We start from the raw sequence: 16800 nt of genomic DNA on the forward strand, positions 1-16800 counted from the left end.
GCTCGACAAATAAGTTATAAGATGAATTGGTTATTCTATATAACTGACGATTAATTTTCTAACAAGGCTGTTAATCGTCTGTTTATCTAATCGTTTCAGCACTAGAAACACTATTGGTCTACATATTTGTGTGTGTGTAGAGAGAGAGAGAGAGATCGTTTTTTTTAAAAGTTGTTTTTTTTATTGTTTTTGACTTTGTCATTCTAATGCATTTCTTCACATTATGTGAATCACTTTGAATCCCACCCCGTGTTTGAAATGTGCGTACAAATAAAGTTGAATTTTGTGAATTTTACACTCAATATGATTTTACTTTTAGTTTACATTATATCAACATATAATAATTCTATGTCCACGTAATTAATAACAATTAACTTCCTACGTGTCACTGTCTACATACATTGTGACAAAAGGTGGCCTTTTTTCAATGGGACCTGGTTGCACGTACACAGGTGATTATTTGTATCCTGACGAATGCCCTTAACAACATGAACATCCAGTGGTAGTGGGCAAGAGTGTATGTGCATGTACATTTGTGTGACAGCCATGACTGAAGTGTATTAGGACAAGGAACTCAGACCCACTTCACAATACTTTAAAATACACACATAAACTGTGTGGACACAAATGAATGAACACCTGATAAAGAGGATTCATAATGCATTTAAAATAATTACCCCTTGTGTGCTTTGATACATCCTTTTTTGTTTCATTATCTTAATTATTTCTCTTTTATGGTGGTTAATGGTAAACCACCATTGGATATTATTATTATCCAATGGTGTATTATTGGATTATTATTATTATAATGGATATTTTCCTTGCTATGATAATAAGCAAACTTGAACTTGTGCGCTCTCTAGAGGAAGGATTAAACAGGATTTCCTCTGATCTGTGTGGCTGCAACAGCCAACCACCATGTTGCACCCGCCAACATGCACGTACAGACAATATTATGTAATCCTTTATAGCCTAATGACACACACACCCAACAAACACTCTGCAGGGAGGGGCCCCTGTAGACTGGGCAAGTATCTGTGATGACAAGGCAAGCTTTTGCCACGCAGATACACAAACACACACAAACACACACACGTACCAGTAAGTCTCAACAAGACCCTCCATTGTTGACATGCAGGAGGGAAAGTAGGTTCTGTTATTAATAGCTGCCTACCGACTGGCTTTTTCACTGATTCTCCACGTCACTTAGCTCCATGCCTCCAACTGATCAACTGTTGGCCCCTTGTTGCTGTTGGCTGCTGTCGACGATGTTATTTGGTATACTTTGGTCCTCTCCTCTACTCTTTTTAATAATCTTACTGGCTTTGGGAATAATCCAGATCTAATTTGCACTTCATGTTTGTTTTACTGTTTTTATGAGACCCTTGCCAAAACCTACCTTGCCTTATACTGTGGGTGGTAAATTAAGCAACTTTAAAAATCAATGTATCATCATAATTTTAACTGGGATACATTAATTTTGTTACTGTTAACAAATTAGGCTATTGCCAAAAAATGGCTAGCCTCTTTCTCTTTGGTATTGTTCATGGTAGTGTTTAAGAAAAAAGATTTTTCTTTTGCATCTCTCACTCCCTTCACCTCCTCCTTCCATATGCCATTGCCTGAAACTCTATAAATGTCAGGAGAAGAACAGAGATAGTCCTTTTCTGCTTCACATTAATCTTGTTCTGATACTACAGTCCAATACCAAGCGTGGTAAGTGGATAAAATTAAAAGATATATAAAATATTTTTTCATCAATCATCCTTTTATCACAATTACATGCAAGACTCGGGCAGTAGGTGTGAATTGTGTCATTTTCAAGGAATAATCTCATTCCTCTTTTTTTCTTCCACTTTCCTATTGTTTTTTCCTCTGACTTTCCCTGCATAAATTATATGTTCACATTTTTATCTGTTTATTGATTATTGTAACAGTATATTATTGATTATGCTTTATTGAAATATCTTATTTGTCATAGAAACTGTGGAAATATAAATAGATTGCAAAGCTGATCTATAAGTCAACACTTATCAGTTCATAAACCTGAAATATTTAAACTCTTTTTACCGTGTGATACAGAATATTATAACAGCACGAGCAAAGACCCAGAGTGTTTTATTTCCACTTAATGCTTTTGTGTTTTCATGTATTCTTCTTCTGAATGAATCAATAGCTAAGTAAGCATATAAACAAATATGTATATAAACAAAATGGTAGACCCATTACACCGGTAAACAAAGAGCTATGGTCCAGTAGCGCTAACTGTCATACAAGAAGAAGGATAAGTAAGCCTTATGACAAGATAAAAGTAGAGCAACGATTAGTCAATTACACTTACTTTGTTAATCAATTAATAATTTAAGTCATTTTTCAAGCAAAAATCCCAAACATTTCATGGTTCCAGGTTCTCTCTACAATTTTGTTTTGGTTTTACATTATAGTAAATTGACTTTTTGAGCTTTTGGACTGATGGTTGAACAAAACAAGACATTTAATGACCTTACTGTGCTCTAGGATGTTGTCATTTTCAGAGTTTTCTGATATTTTATAGACTAAACAATTAATGTTTTAATTGAGGAAAAAATTGTTAAAGTTAATCAATACTGAATATGATCCCTAGTTATAGCCTTAGGTTAAAGTACTGGACAAGGGCAAATCAGAGTGCAGGAAACAAGCAAAAACTACAGTTCAAATGGCTATGCAGTTTTTGTGAGAGGAGTTTTTCTTTCTGCTCGTTTTGGGTATTTCACTCCACATTCCTACCAGACAGCAACCTCACTAATCTGGTTCTGTGTAATCTCATAATCTGGTCCTGACCGTACACATTCCCTCATTGAGCTCCACCTGTCAATTAACTAAAGAGAAAGATTCTCCCTTGTAACCAGCCTGTGGTCCTTTCTCTCAGTGCTGTCTGACATGCACAGACACTAAAGACTAATAAGGCTGTAATCATTATACTGTACACCAGAAAACAAAACAGTTGAGTGGATAAAACAATGTTAAAACAACTTTGGTCCTCTTAGATCCCTGCCACTAATCGGAAAATTAAGTTGGCCTGAGGGTAGTGCCAGAGAAAAGGCCATGATGTTATCTAAATTAAAGGGTTGATCCTCTTCACAGTGGCCATCGTAGAGCTGGTCAGACTTTTATGAAGATACTGGAAGACGTTTCGTCCCTCATCCAAAGGACTTCTTCAGGATGAGGGACGAAACGTCTTCCAGTATCGTCAACCAAGTCCAGTTGCCCTTGACTTTAACCTTCATTGGATAACTATGACCTGGATGACTGAGAATCTTCATAGACATTTTAACTATGTTAGCTCTAGTCCTGTCATGAACTATAGTATTATTGGACAAGTAGAAATTCAGTTGGTGGTGCTCGATGGAAAGTCAAGGGATCACCGAAGTCATTAGGAGTCATTCTGTGGAGATCAGGCATGTCTGCACTGAATTTCATGGCAATCCATTGAATAGTTTTGAGGTGCATGTGCTTTCTATGCTACAAGTTTGCACCTCTAGAGTGTTGACAGATATCTTTATTTCTCACCTATCCTCACATGTAATGAGGGCAACCAAATTTAGCTGCCACCAAAGTATTATAAACAACAGCAGAAAGTACGTAGCATGTACGCACTTTCTAAACCAAATGATTGATCAATGAAAAAAACAAAGTAATCAAAGTAAAGACGAGGGCATTTCTCAGTTCACATGAGCAACATGTAAAACCCCTTTGTGGAAATGTTAGGTCAAGGTAGGATGTCTTTCAGCAATGTTATCACTCACAAAACTGGTCCTTTCTGGCTATTATAGTCTCTTTCGCTGAAGGTTGGAGTAGGCTTTTAGCGTTGTCTCTTGTGGCTTGTTTCAATTTAAGTTTCCAATCCTCTTATGTCATCGCTTATTAAAAAACGAACAGTGTTTTCTGGCCCATGTGGGCTATCTTTTCCTGTAGCCGGTTCTACATTAGACATGCGTTGTGCAATTAATTCATAATAACTATGAATATGATCATCTTGTAAAAAAAAAACGGCACCAGTAAAGAAACATCCCACATTCACATTCCAACAATAACTGTTTTTTAAAAAACACTTTCATTGCAGTTTCATTACAAGGGACTGATTTAAGCCCTCACAGTAATGGAAGAATTAATAGTAGGAACTGAATAAAAAAAAAAAATTGGTCAAATAATCATCTTTTCTGTCCCATATTCCAAAAAGACTTGCTATACCTTTTTAAGTAAGTAAACTCTTATAATGTCACTCCACTGCACACTATATCAAATCAAATTGAATATTTTGAAAAATTACATTGCATAATTTTCTTTTATTAGGGTTTTTGGCCAGGCTTTATTTGGCTCCTCAGTTTCTCAATAAATCTTCTTCAGCAATCATCCATTAAGTCTGTTTTCAAGTTTAAACCATATCATATGCTACGAGGCACAATCCTAACCAGATGGGCTGGCCTCCATATACTCTCATGAAAGAACGTTTTAGGGCAAGGTGATATAGCTGCTGATGTTTTCTGAAAAGTCAGGGGAATTACGGGTTGTTATCTAACCCTTTGCTTTTGTCTTCATAAGCTGTGTGAAGCACACTCACATTTCACCTCAGAGAAGCAGGCTGAGGTTCAGCTGAAAAGGGGCGGCTCAGTTTCCACTGCAACAGGAAAGTTTAACAAAAAAAGTCACATAAGATAGACAGTTATCTATCCTGTTCTATTCAGTTATTACTATATTGTTGTCAATGTGCTTTCAAAATGTATAACATTAAATGTATGTGTCAAGATAGCAGCTACTTTTACCACTATTAGTTCATGAGAATATGGAATAGGGACTGTAAAATACTTTTTACTCGAATAATTAATTTAAGACTTTGATTAATGAATGTGAATGACACTTTTCATCTTCTCCTTCGTTCTTTCTGTCTTTTGTGTGACATGCAGCAGTGATGGGTTGGTGTTTTTTCATATTTTGTTGATTGCGATACTTGATTGCCCAACTAAAGGAATATGCATTTAATAAGAAAAAATAATTGTCAAGATATTTAGAAAAAATATTTAATATATAATGTATGTGTGAATGATTTTTTTATATATATATATATATATATATATATATAATTATCTTGAAATATTTGTATAAATGTAGGGTAACATTCATTTGGCCTAATTTGCACATTATGTGATAATTTAAAAAATTCATAACACAGGCACAATTTACAAATCAAAACAACAAAATTTCTTGTCATCTGTTACAAAATCAAATTTATTACCAACCAAAGAGCAGCCCACTTCTTCTTTTAGAGTAGCCTTTTATTTTGATTGGTTTCTAGAGCAACAGTTCCACACACCTGAAATTGAAATTGTAATGGCCTAGCCTCCCATTATCTGGGGCCGTGAGGATGAATAGATATTGTCAAAATTGTCTGTTTGAAAAACTGCTCCCATCCCTCCTCCCATTATAAGGAAATGAGGACAAGGGGAAGAAAGAATCCAACACATATTTAGTGTTATTATGTGTCTCTTGTTGAAGAAAGACTTCTATTCAGAATGTGCAAGTCTATTTACCAAGACAGGACACGTTTGTGTATCTCAAAGTGGTCAGAGAGGGCATGATGTATGTGTGTGTTTGTCTGTGGATGCACTTTACGGCATTGTGTCAGCAGGATACTAGCTAGTCAGTCTGACGCATTACTCCTTAACACAGGAAATAGCGTATTATTGATCACCTGTGTATCTGTTGGTCACTCTTCCTGCCAGGTGCTGGAGAAATTCATGTCTCGTCTGGTCCAGAACCGGGTGATGGCACACAAAGACCTGCGGACTCTCAGCAAATACCAGCTCATCCTCGCCAGGGATCAGTTCCGCAAGAACCCACCACCAAACATCAAGGCACGCACTCTGCTCTATGAATCCTTGGGTGCTATTGCATATAATTCTCCGTGATATGATACACATCCTTTCAGAATTACTGCTGCTTCTTTTAAAGATGTATGGAGCCCCTAAACTGACAAAATGTTGTCAAAGCTTATCAGACAAGTCAAACATATAAAGACATATTGGTAAATAATATTGTTTTTCCTATAACATCCAATTAGTTTTCAATAATAATTCAATTTGTATTAGCTTGCTGACATAAATGCTTTTGTTTAAGTTTAAACAACGATGCAGCAGTATGCAGTACAGTGTATGCATGGGCTCTGCCTTGTATCATAAAGAAAGGTAGCATCAGCTAGGTAGCATGCTCAAAAGACTGGTTTTCAGTTATAAGGGGAACTCTACTGACTTTACACATAAAAGTCTGCTGTTGGGGAGTACTACTGCATGTGTAGTACTCATACAGTCTATGGTTTTGTGGCCTCTGTAGCCTGAAATGTTGTGTGGGGAACAGACAAAATTGATAAATGATAAAATGTGTGCTAAGACCAAAAAATTGGAACATGAAGGAATTGGAAAAACTAAATGAGCTTGTGCAAGATAACTACAGTAAGGGATTAATATAAATTATGCTTTTACTTATTTAATAACTTATTGGAGTTTAAAGGGAAGTATAAAGCTTTATATTTGACTTAATGCTCCATTTTAATTATTTAACTAACTTAACTAAATGAACTAACTATTAACTTATTTTTTTTAAGTTGTATTACTTTTACTTGTCCAAAAACTTTGCACATTTTGTCAATTGTGGGGCTCTATAAAGATGTGCCCAAGGTTGAGAGAAAATAATCATCCACACAATGAGGTCTAGACAGTTTTAGTTTTAGTGGGAGTACATTAGATGACAATACTATTTAATTACCTTTAAGCTTAATACATTATTTACATTAATTACATGGAATTTGCAAATGACAATACTGCATTATTTTATATTTTGAAATACAGTAGAAGTGCAGTAGGAGTGTAAAATATGTTATTGGAACAGTTAATATACATAAAGATCATAACTCTTATTTTTTTCATTTATTTAAAGCCTTTTTTTAAAACGAATCCTTACCAGTGGTCACTATGGTCTAACGGACTCAGATGCTGTCTTGCTCTCTGCAGGGTCCACAGCAGGGAATGCTGGAGGGCGACTTTGCCCTTTGCATCAGCCTGTATCATGGCTATGAGCTGCTGATGCAAATGGGGCTCCGATCGCTCTTCTTTTACATCCAGGGAATCATGGATGGATCCAGAGGTTAGTCATGTTACCTACAGGCTTTCGGTTAATTTTGTTGACCACAGAACAAAAGGCTTTGTTGAATATGAGAACATTTGTTCCTCGCATATTTCAGTTGAAACACCCTTTGATACGCCAGATTATTTATCAGTGTCTACACTGATGAATAATACATATTGACATATTGAGTGATTGTACACTCAATATGTCAATTGTAAAACACGTGTTTGATATGTGTGCTCTCCATGATTTCAGAGATGTCCAGGGCCAGAAATGAGCTGCAGAGGACTTCCACCTTCATGGACCTTTATCATGAGATGGAAACAATGTTTGTGAAGCCATCTGCTGGTAACTGAGCACTCCCTCGTACCATTTCAATCATATTTCTGAGCCTTTCTTATGTAGTTGTATGAGGCATTTTGATGGGAGCTATCTGGAAACCACGTCTATCTCGTTTTGAAACAAAATGCCTCAATTTGCTTTAAAATATAGCAAAGAATACACAGCATCTTTTTGACTAACATCCTCTGCGATTAATACTTCTAGGTCTGGATGAGCCTTTCTTTTATAGTCATCCCAAGCTGCAGAAACTGGAGGAGGTGGTGCTGCAGCATTTCAGACTGTGGGCTGAGAGCTCAGCAAACAACAATGGTGATTCACTTATTACAACGGTGCTATGGTGTGACTCATATGTGCAATGTTTTTTTTGAGTTAAAGCAAAAATCTATAATTCTCTTCATGTTCTAACTATAGTGAATAGAAAGCATCTAGCATTGTGTTAAACCTGTTAAACCGTGTTAACATAAAAGATGCAACATTGCCACAGTGTTCAGTGTTTCAAATCTCGTTTGCAATGCACTTGTCCAGAGACAAACTGTCCTTCTGAACAAAAAAAGCTGTTAAAGTATCCACTGTACACTATTTTTTGCAGCATAATTTAAGAGCTAATAACTTAAAACTAGACATTAGAGCCAAACACTGTAAATCTGAATCAAACAGTAATACAGTCAGTTAAAGCACTGTAAGAAATCAGCTCATGGTTACCTCATTAATGCCTTATTAATGTCCAGCCTCAGGTCCTCAGGAAGTAAGCACGCGTGTTATGATCTTTTCATCGTTCCGCGAGAGCGTGCAGGAAATTGCAGCCATGTTGAACCGGCATGCTCCGCTGATAAGGGTCATGACCTTTATGGGCCAAGCCTCAGCAGGAAAGGGAGTCAAAGGATTCACCCAAAAGGAACAACTGGAGGTAAAGGCTATATTCCTTTTTTTGACAAAGGCTGATTTACAGTAAGGTGTGGCATATATAGCTAATTAAATAAAATAAAAATGTATTATAGTGGTATATTTTTAATGAACAACTTTTAAACAATTAAAATCCTACATCAAGCTAAATATTTGGCTGTATTAAATGTAACATTGTATTTCCCATTTAACTTAGAGAGGAGAGATCAAAACCTAAATTGCTTCAATGAATCACAGAAATGACTACCATTAATTTACTAAAGAGTATAAAGTGTCAGAAAACTTATATACAACACACATACTCAAGACTTTATGATTGCATGATAAACAATACTACACATTCAATATTACATGATCATTTGTTTTCATTAGTAATGACTATGATTTCTGACCTCCACAATAGTGCTTTCTGGAGTATTGTGGACTTGCTCGGGAATATGGTGGGCAATAAAAGAGCTGTCATTGGTGGCCGAGAGAAGAACTGTTCTGTAGAAGTGTACGCTGTAAAACAAAAATGCTCTTGCATTGATTTCACTGCTGGTTACTGAGCATTGAAATTGCTCGGCAGACAGCGTGTGCCATTTCCTCTCAATAAAAAATGCAGGAATGGCACTTAGATGGAAATGTACATTGTGTCCTGTACACACACCATTTACTAAAAATAGACCAGATCCTTAATGTGTTATAAAAGGGGCATTTGATTAGGAAAATATACACAACAACCTCAATTCAAGTTAGATACGTATTTCCATACTACATTTTAGGTATGTGGATCAGTAGACACGCAAGTTCAGGATGATAACATGAGATGGAAAGATTAGAACATATTAACTATTTATGGTTTTGTTTCTACTCGTGTTGTAGGTGGTGTGCAGGTTCCGTCAGGGAGGCTTCAACACGTTGGTGTCGACCTGTGTTGGGGAGGAGGGGCTGGATATCGGAGAGGTGGATCTCATTGTTTGCTTTGATGCACAGAAGAATCCCATCCGCCTGGTGCAGCGCATGGGACGTACTGGACGTAAGCGGCAGGGACGCATTGTTGTCATCCTGGCTGAGGGACGTGAGGAGAGGGTGAGAGTTTGAATCTCATTTACAAAAGCAAATAAAAAAAATTGATCTACTAAATGCAGTCTATTATATCAGAGCTGATTAACCCCAGCCAGATCCACAAAACCACCTTCAGCAAATTTTCAAATTTTGTTTACCTTAGACCTACAACCAGAGCCAGAGCAATAAGCGGAGTGTGCACAAGTCCATCATCGGCAACAAAAGCGGGTTCCACATGTACCCCAACAGTCCCCGCATGCTGCCCGAAGGGGTGAAGCCCACCCTGCATAAGATGCACATTACCTGTGGCCAGTTTGACCATCGGGAGAGCAGCAGGAGGTCCATCAGGGGTCGACTGTCCCACTCTGAGGGACGGGCCTCACTCATCCACCCTCAAAACCTGAGTGAGTGATGAGAACGAAGTAGATTTTGGTTGTTCAAAAGGGGTGGGGGGTTCGTTTGCTGGAGAATATGGACGTGGGTTTCTGAGTTTGTGTGTGTCTAATGTGGTAGTTCGTCAGGGAAGTGCAACGTCAGACGGGTTTCTAAGCAGGGCTGAATATTCCCTCTGGTCGTCCACCATGAAGCTGCATGAAGATGAAGCTCATCCAATCCTGAAACAGTCACACTTCATGTCCCTACCAAGTGATCAACCACCTCAGGTTTCTTTCTTTCTTTTTCCTTGTTTTTACGTTGCTTCTTGTGGAGGTCTAAAAAGCACCAGGCAATGGAATATGTATATGAAAATAAAACCACTGTGAAACCCTCATATAGTTTTTTTTTTTTTTATACCCTAATAATTAAATAATACATTAAAAAATAAGAAGATAGGAGATCTTCTATCTTTTACAAAGAAGTTACTGGAATGATAGGCTAAGACTCCTTCCAGTCAAGTATTTCAATTATTTTAATGCAATTGATGTTTTCATATTGCCATTAACGTACATTGGATCACACACAGGAGCCATTAATGGTACTGTTTAGTACAATTCTGCGTTGGCTCCAGTTTTTGATAGTATATGGTGGCAGATTGTGCCATGATTTCAGATGGCTAAATGTAAAAAAAACAACAGGAGTCTTTAATGTAATCTGTACGAGAACCTTGCTATATTCCTGTGTGTCTTTTGTTACTGGCTTGAATATATTATTACTATTTTTCTGACACTATGTATTTTTATGATGTCATTTCTTGTCTCAAAGGAGGACGTTTCCAAAAGCGGGCCACCACCCAGAGAACTATCTCTGTGGGAATGGAGACACTGGCAGCACAAAGCGTTTCCTACTAGTGCTGTTGATCATTCCCTCCGCTGCCACCACTTCATTAAAGTGATGGAGCTCATAGACGGCATGAGAGAGGAAAATGAGGTGAGAACAGAAAACAACAAGTTAATGTGTGACAAAATAGCTGTGTATTCATTCTGTGAGCATCGACAAGCTAGTGTAACCATGCTCTGTGGCATGAAAGAAAATAACTGAACTCTTAAATGCGTCAACAGCTTAACAAGTTATTCACATGACCACGTAACCACTAATGCAAAGTATACACCAATAAACCAAAGTTTCATGGTGTTCCGCAGGCTGTTGTACAAAATGACCTCAAGCATCTTGCATAAGTTTTGCTCAGTTTCATGGAAGAAACACAGTATTCTGTGTTTATGACCAAACTTTATAAACTCACTAGGCTGCAAGGAGTCAGCTGAATTGCATGTGAACATGCGGCTGTGATTCGTGTTGAGTTACTACATTCATCAATTTGACCTGGAAGGGAAATTCCTGACTTGATAAACAGGCTCCATGGTGTAATTGTGGTTTCAGTTTTTTTTATTCATTTATATTCAGCAGTATGTTTCCGGGCTGCTCCTCCTCCTGTCTTCTTTCTCTCAAATTAGATTTAACAAAAAAACGGATAAAAGAAGTGACGTTTTCTTTTTACAGTAGTACTAGGAAATCTGAACATGAAATCTGAATTTACTTTTACTAAGACCATGAACAAAGCTGCTAGTTGACAGCAGTCTTGTTTTTCTGGTTTCTTGAATGGATCAGTCATATCAGCGAGGTCATCAGAGCTTCTTTAACTGGTCACACAATAGTTGTGCTGAATCTGCTGAACATCTCTAGCAGGGAAGACTTTCAACAGAATGTATGTGTAACAGACTCAAAAACCGCACTGTGTGGTTATGGTGTGATTTTATAAGCAATATCAGACAGGTAATTTAGCCACAACACTCTCTCATTACTCTCTTCCTGACCTTGTTTACGTTTTGCCAATCCCTTCCCATAACACACCTTATCACTTCTGAATATCTGTTCAATGAGTTCTTGTCCCACCATCTGCTATTTCCCAAGATTATGTCAATCGATAAGACCGTTGAGTTTGTCCAAATCCTTGAAATTGGGTCAGAGATTATGGTAACACTGACTACTGGCTGAACTAACAAGTGGTCTCTTATTAAGTTTTTTTCCCCCGCTTGTGGGTCTTGACTATAATTGGGATGGAGAGAATTAGCCCACCTGTAAAAAGAAAACTGGGTTACAGGATTACAGGGCGAGATGGCAGCTAATGTCTCACACGCCTCCATGGTTGAATTCAGGTCATGAAATACCCAGTGAACAAAAGGGAATTTCAGTTCAAACATTTAATCAGACATGAATGTGAGAAAACAACTTAATGTAGTCTCCAAAAATAAAAAACAGTATGCTGTACAACACATACAAGTACATAAACCTGAACCCACTGTTTTACAGCAGAGGTATATTACTGTCACCCTGCAGTCATGTGTACATATACTTTTCAATATCTAGGTCTAATTGCTTTGGCTTTGCTATTTGGCTATGTTTGCTCCATCATAAACCATACGTCTTCTCTTATGTTAGTTTTATTTGATAGAAAATCATCCCATAGAGTTAAGCTAAATTCACTCATACAGTACGTCCACTAAGTTGTGGTGGAGTTTTTATTAAAGATCTGAATAGTCCTTTTTTTAAAAAGTAAAAGTAGCAGTTCTACAGTAAAGAAATACCCACTGTAAGTAATATCTTCAAAACGTACTAGAGGTATCAAAAGTAAAAGTACGATGCAGCAGAATGAAATCTGTCAATTTTTCATTATTATACATAATATGTCATTATTACTGATTCATTTTCAGGTTGTAGCTGGTGGAGGTGAAGCCACTTTTAATCACATTGTATACTGTTGGATAGTTGAATCTGTAAGAATGCATTTTTTTATGTAAACTCTTAATCTGAAAGTATAGAATTACTACAGCTGTCAAACAAAATGGAGAACAATATTTGCTTCTCAAATGTAGTGAAGTTTTAAGTAGCAGAAAATGTGAACACATAAGTACAAGTACAGTACTTGAGTCAGTGTACCACAGTTCCACAAAATTTCACCTGAAGTTGCACATCCTCTAAATGTGTTACTTTAATCAAGGTAAATGTTTAGACATTTTTAATCTGGATCTGCATCAAGTTAAGCATAAATAATCATCTGGGTCAGTTTTTTTCATCCAAGTGAGTGCTGTACAATGATGACAATAGCCACACAAAAAAAAGCCAAATCTTACAATTCAAGAACGGTCAAGGATCAAGGGCAGCTAGACTTGATTGAAGATACTTGATGACGTTTCACCTGTCATCCAAATGACTTCTAGAGTTCTACCTGACTAAAAGGAAGTCCCAGTATTTAACCTCTGTGGGGTCGTTATCAAGATGATGATACCACTTGATTCGTTAGTGCTGCTGGCTGTTGTAACGGCAGCTGGAATGGTCGTTAGGACGACCGTTGTTGCCATGGTCACAATAGGCTAAATGTGAGTGGTTGTTTAATCTCCATGGAAGAGGAGAAAGGACAGCTGTGTAGATGGGGGATAAGTGGTGTCGCAGACCTCCTCCCCTGTTGAGATGTAGTGTCTCTACTTTGGTGCAGATGGCTTCCTTTACTCCTCTTTCAAACCATCTCTCCTCCCTATCCAGAATGTGAACATAGTTGATGGAGTTTTGGATATGGTGAGGCATGTTGCCAACCATGGGGGCTAAAACACTAGATTTATGTTTAGCAATGTTGAAGATGACCAAGTTGATACTGTTGATAATGGCCCTCAGGGGGGCTTCTATATCAATTTTGGGTAGTCCATAAATGCATGGGATGGCTTCTTCAGGATCAATGGTGATATTGTTCCTGGCTGATAAATTTCTCTTTATGTAAATGTTGTTAACATTCTGTGGCCTTTTTTTGCAATGCGTTAGTGTCACGGTCATGGTAGTCCGCTGTATTTCGAACCACTGTGCTTCATCAACATTTTGGTTTGTGATGTTTTCAGCACGTCACAGCCTTCCTTTCCTGGATGGTGAGGTTGGAGGGTTGGAAGGTGCCTTTGTGTTGAAAAGGGCCGCCAAGACCATCAGCCTGAGCTGTTCTGCTTCTGTTTCTGTTAAGTTGCTTTTCTTTTAGCTGATTCTATTGCCATGATGAGGTCAACTATTGGTGGCTGCTGTGGTGTAATTGCAAAGTTTAATCCTTTGATTAGAATTTGCTCTGATGGGTAGGTTCCCTATCTTTTAGGTTATTCAGGTTCATCTATTGTATTTTTCATGCAGTGTGGCATTATCTTTCTTTTGCCTCCAGGTAAGTTCTTCTTCTCATTACTGGGAATCCCTGATGGTCAGTTAGAAAAGAAGAAGCCTATTTGATGAGAGTATCTTCAACCAAGTCCAGCTACCCTTGATTCAACCCTCCTTGGATAACTATGACCTGGATAACTGAGAATCTTCACAGACAAATCTTAACAATGTCAAGAAAAAAAATCCTGGGTCCAAACCTGGATCTGCCCCCCCAAAAAGAATCTATAGTTCCCACCAAATCAAACATAAAACTGTTTTCAATGTCTGATGTCTGAGATAAACACAAACAAATAGGACCGTAAACAAAACCTCCTTGACAGAGGTAATTAGTTTATAATTTATCCAACATTTAATTTGAATATTATTATTTGGACTGTCTGTTGCAGGTTTTTTATATATTCTGTTTTTTTCCCAACCCACAAATGTTTTTCACTTAGAACAACACAGTAACTCAAACCAGTTTCTCCACTTGTTTCACACTCCACTGAGAAACATGAACACGCCATTTAGTGATGATGATTTAAAATGTATTAGAGCCCACGTGCAATAGACATCCACACTTTGTTCCCATTAATACACAGGCGACGTTTCAGTAACGTTGTTCACTCATCATTACTCTGCGTGGGATAACGTTAGCTACGGCTTACTTGCTTGGCCTGAATTTGCAGAGGCCTTCTGACCTAAATGAAAGTCCAAACTTTCCACCCCTCCCCTCAATACCCTTGCACTCCAGAAGCCATTAATCTCATTTGTGGCCATTTTGTGACTGGATGAGTTCAAAACCATGCCGTATTTTTCATTGCGTTGCCTCTTTCTCTTTATGATGAGGAGACAGAGCTGGCGGGAAGGCCTCTTCTCCTGTGATTATATAACTCTTCTCTGAACTGTTACATAAAGCCAGGAAGCTGGAAGTAGGTCAGGCCATGATGGCATATGTGCATAGCGTACTGGGCTGCGGAGGGTACAGTGTGGGATCAAAAAACATATGCTTAAAGAAGAACAATAGGATCATATCAGGGCCAAATAATATGAAATTTACATGCTTTACATGTTGTTTACAGCTAGTAACTATAGCAGTTTCTCTTGTGTAGAAAATTAATAGCAACTGTTGCCAAAATCTGTCTAAATGTTTGCAAGATTCACATTAGAGTAGAGAATTAGGCATGCTGGTGTTGGTTGATCAGTGTCTACAAATTTTAGGGAAAAGAAACTTAAAGAATTTTAATCCCGAGTCGTAGCATGTTTGGGAACAAAGTCCGGCAGACTGATAAATACGGATGATGCATTCTGTGTGTTCATGAGAATCAGATTTGTATGATTATTGTAGTGCAATGAGATAATCAACTGAGAGTAGTTTCCACTTTGCTGCGTCCTTCATCATGCAGTCTGAACCAACAGGAACCCTCTGACCCTTCCAGCCTCTGCAGCGCTCTCTCTCTCTCTCTCTCTCTCTGTAATCATCATCAACTTTATAACGGTCTGTAACATCTCTAGGTCTAGAGACTTAATCTGATCATTAATTAATTGAGCACCAGGGGTTAATCCTTTTGTGGATCAAGTTCTATTCATTATTATTCAGAACGAAAGTCTGTCGAGAAAGAGTGTCAAAAGTCACTATAAATGAGATATTAAAATGTATCTCTAATTTGACGATGCATTCCTTGAGTCCTGCCACTAAATCTTTGAATACCTTAAAGCCTCTGTGGCATTTTTCATCAGGATTGCAACGTTAGAAGGACGTGCTGCGGCATTGGTCTTTGTGTAAAGTGGACAGACATGAGCAAAGCTGTGTCTGAGAATTTTTATGGATTTAAATAAGAGGGATTATATTAATAAAAACCGCGATTTACTTCTCAGATTTGGGCTAACATTTTCACAAGATTACACAATACTAACTGCAGTACAGTAACGTCAATGAACGTAAAAACTCTTTCTGTGGAGAGAAGTTCTGTGTGGATGTGTTTTGTACAAATACCCAATTTATCAACAGTAACTATCAAAACACCCAGTGATGAATAGAATAACACATACCTCCTATACCTATACCTAAAAGAACATGGACACTCTCATGCAAATATAAAAAATAAATTTATTAATTTTGCTTTAATCAGTACAGTTAATAGCTATTAGAAAACAATCAAATTATCAGTAAAACAACAAACGAAATCTCTGTTCAAACCATCAAAATTTGGAAAACAAGAAACTGCTGTGTCTTCAGTGTTATATTAAAAACACTAATACTAGACAACTACTAAATCTAAGTTCTCTCTCTGGATGGATGGATAGATGCTTATGTTATCATAAACACAGGTGTAACATACCCATATTTTACATAATGACCGTCGAAGAAAAACACAATATCCTGATCCGATTTTATTAATTTACATGGTCAAAAAATATAGATTGGGGCTTTTATATAATTTGAAAATAAATTAGTCAAATGGAAACACAGAAGACTATATTTTTATATTTGCTAAGAAAAATCTGAATAAAAAATTTAATTTAATTAAAGTGCTACCACCGACGTTAACACAGGCATGACAATTGAAAAGCTCCCATGAACGGACATTTTTTTTAGTGGAAAGCCTCACCTGCCTAGAGTGTTGAAGTGTTGATTACAGCTCTAATGCTCTTACTGCACAGAGCGTGACACCTGCAAGCTGCTCAGTGTTTGCCCCCGGGTTTGTTTGTCTAATTGAAGGTTTAAGTGAGGTATTGAAGAAATTA

The 16800-nt window shown here is 37.4% G+C and overlaps 1 protein-coding gene across 1 annotated transcript in view; it reads left to right on the top strand.

The window, feature by feature from the left end:
• Positions 1 to 16800, top strand: part of fancm (FA complementation group M) — a 42551-nt gene that overhangs the window by 16981 nt on the left and 8770 nt on the right. Inside the window, exons 5-13 of the mRNA XM_038728417.1 lie at positions 5760 to 5891; positions 7044 to 7176; positions 7414 to 7506; positions 7705 to 7809; positions 8229 to 8407; positions 9268 to 9474; positions 9614 to 9854; positions 9964 to 10112; positions 10651 to 10815. Of these exons, the coding sequence (XP_038584345.1) occupies positions 5760 to 5891; positions 7044 to 7176; positions 7414 to 7506; positions 7705 to 7809; positions 8229 to 8407; positions 9268 to 9474; positions 9614 to 9854; positions 9964 to 10112; positions 10651 to 10815 (1404 nt within the window). The remainder of the gene's footprint in view (positions 1 to 5759; positions 5892 to 7043; positions 7177 to 7413; positions 7507 to 7704; positions 7810 to 8228; positions 8408 to 9267; positions 9475 to 9613; positions 9855 to 9963; positions 10113 to 10650; positions 10816 to 16800) is intronic.

Source organism: Micropterus salmoides, unplaced genomic scaffold (genome assembly GCF_014851395.1).
Source record: "Micropterus salmoides isolate LMB-PRFRI ecotype aquatic unplaced genomic scaffold, ASM1485139v1 Ms_hic_scaffold_19, whole genome shotgun sequence".
Lineage (NCBI taxonomy): Eukaryota > Metazoa > Chordata > Actinopteri > Centrarchiformes > Centrarchidae > Micropterus > Micropterus salmoides.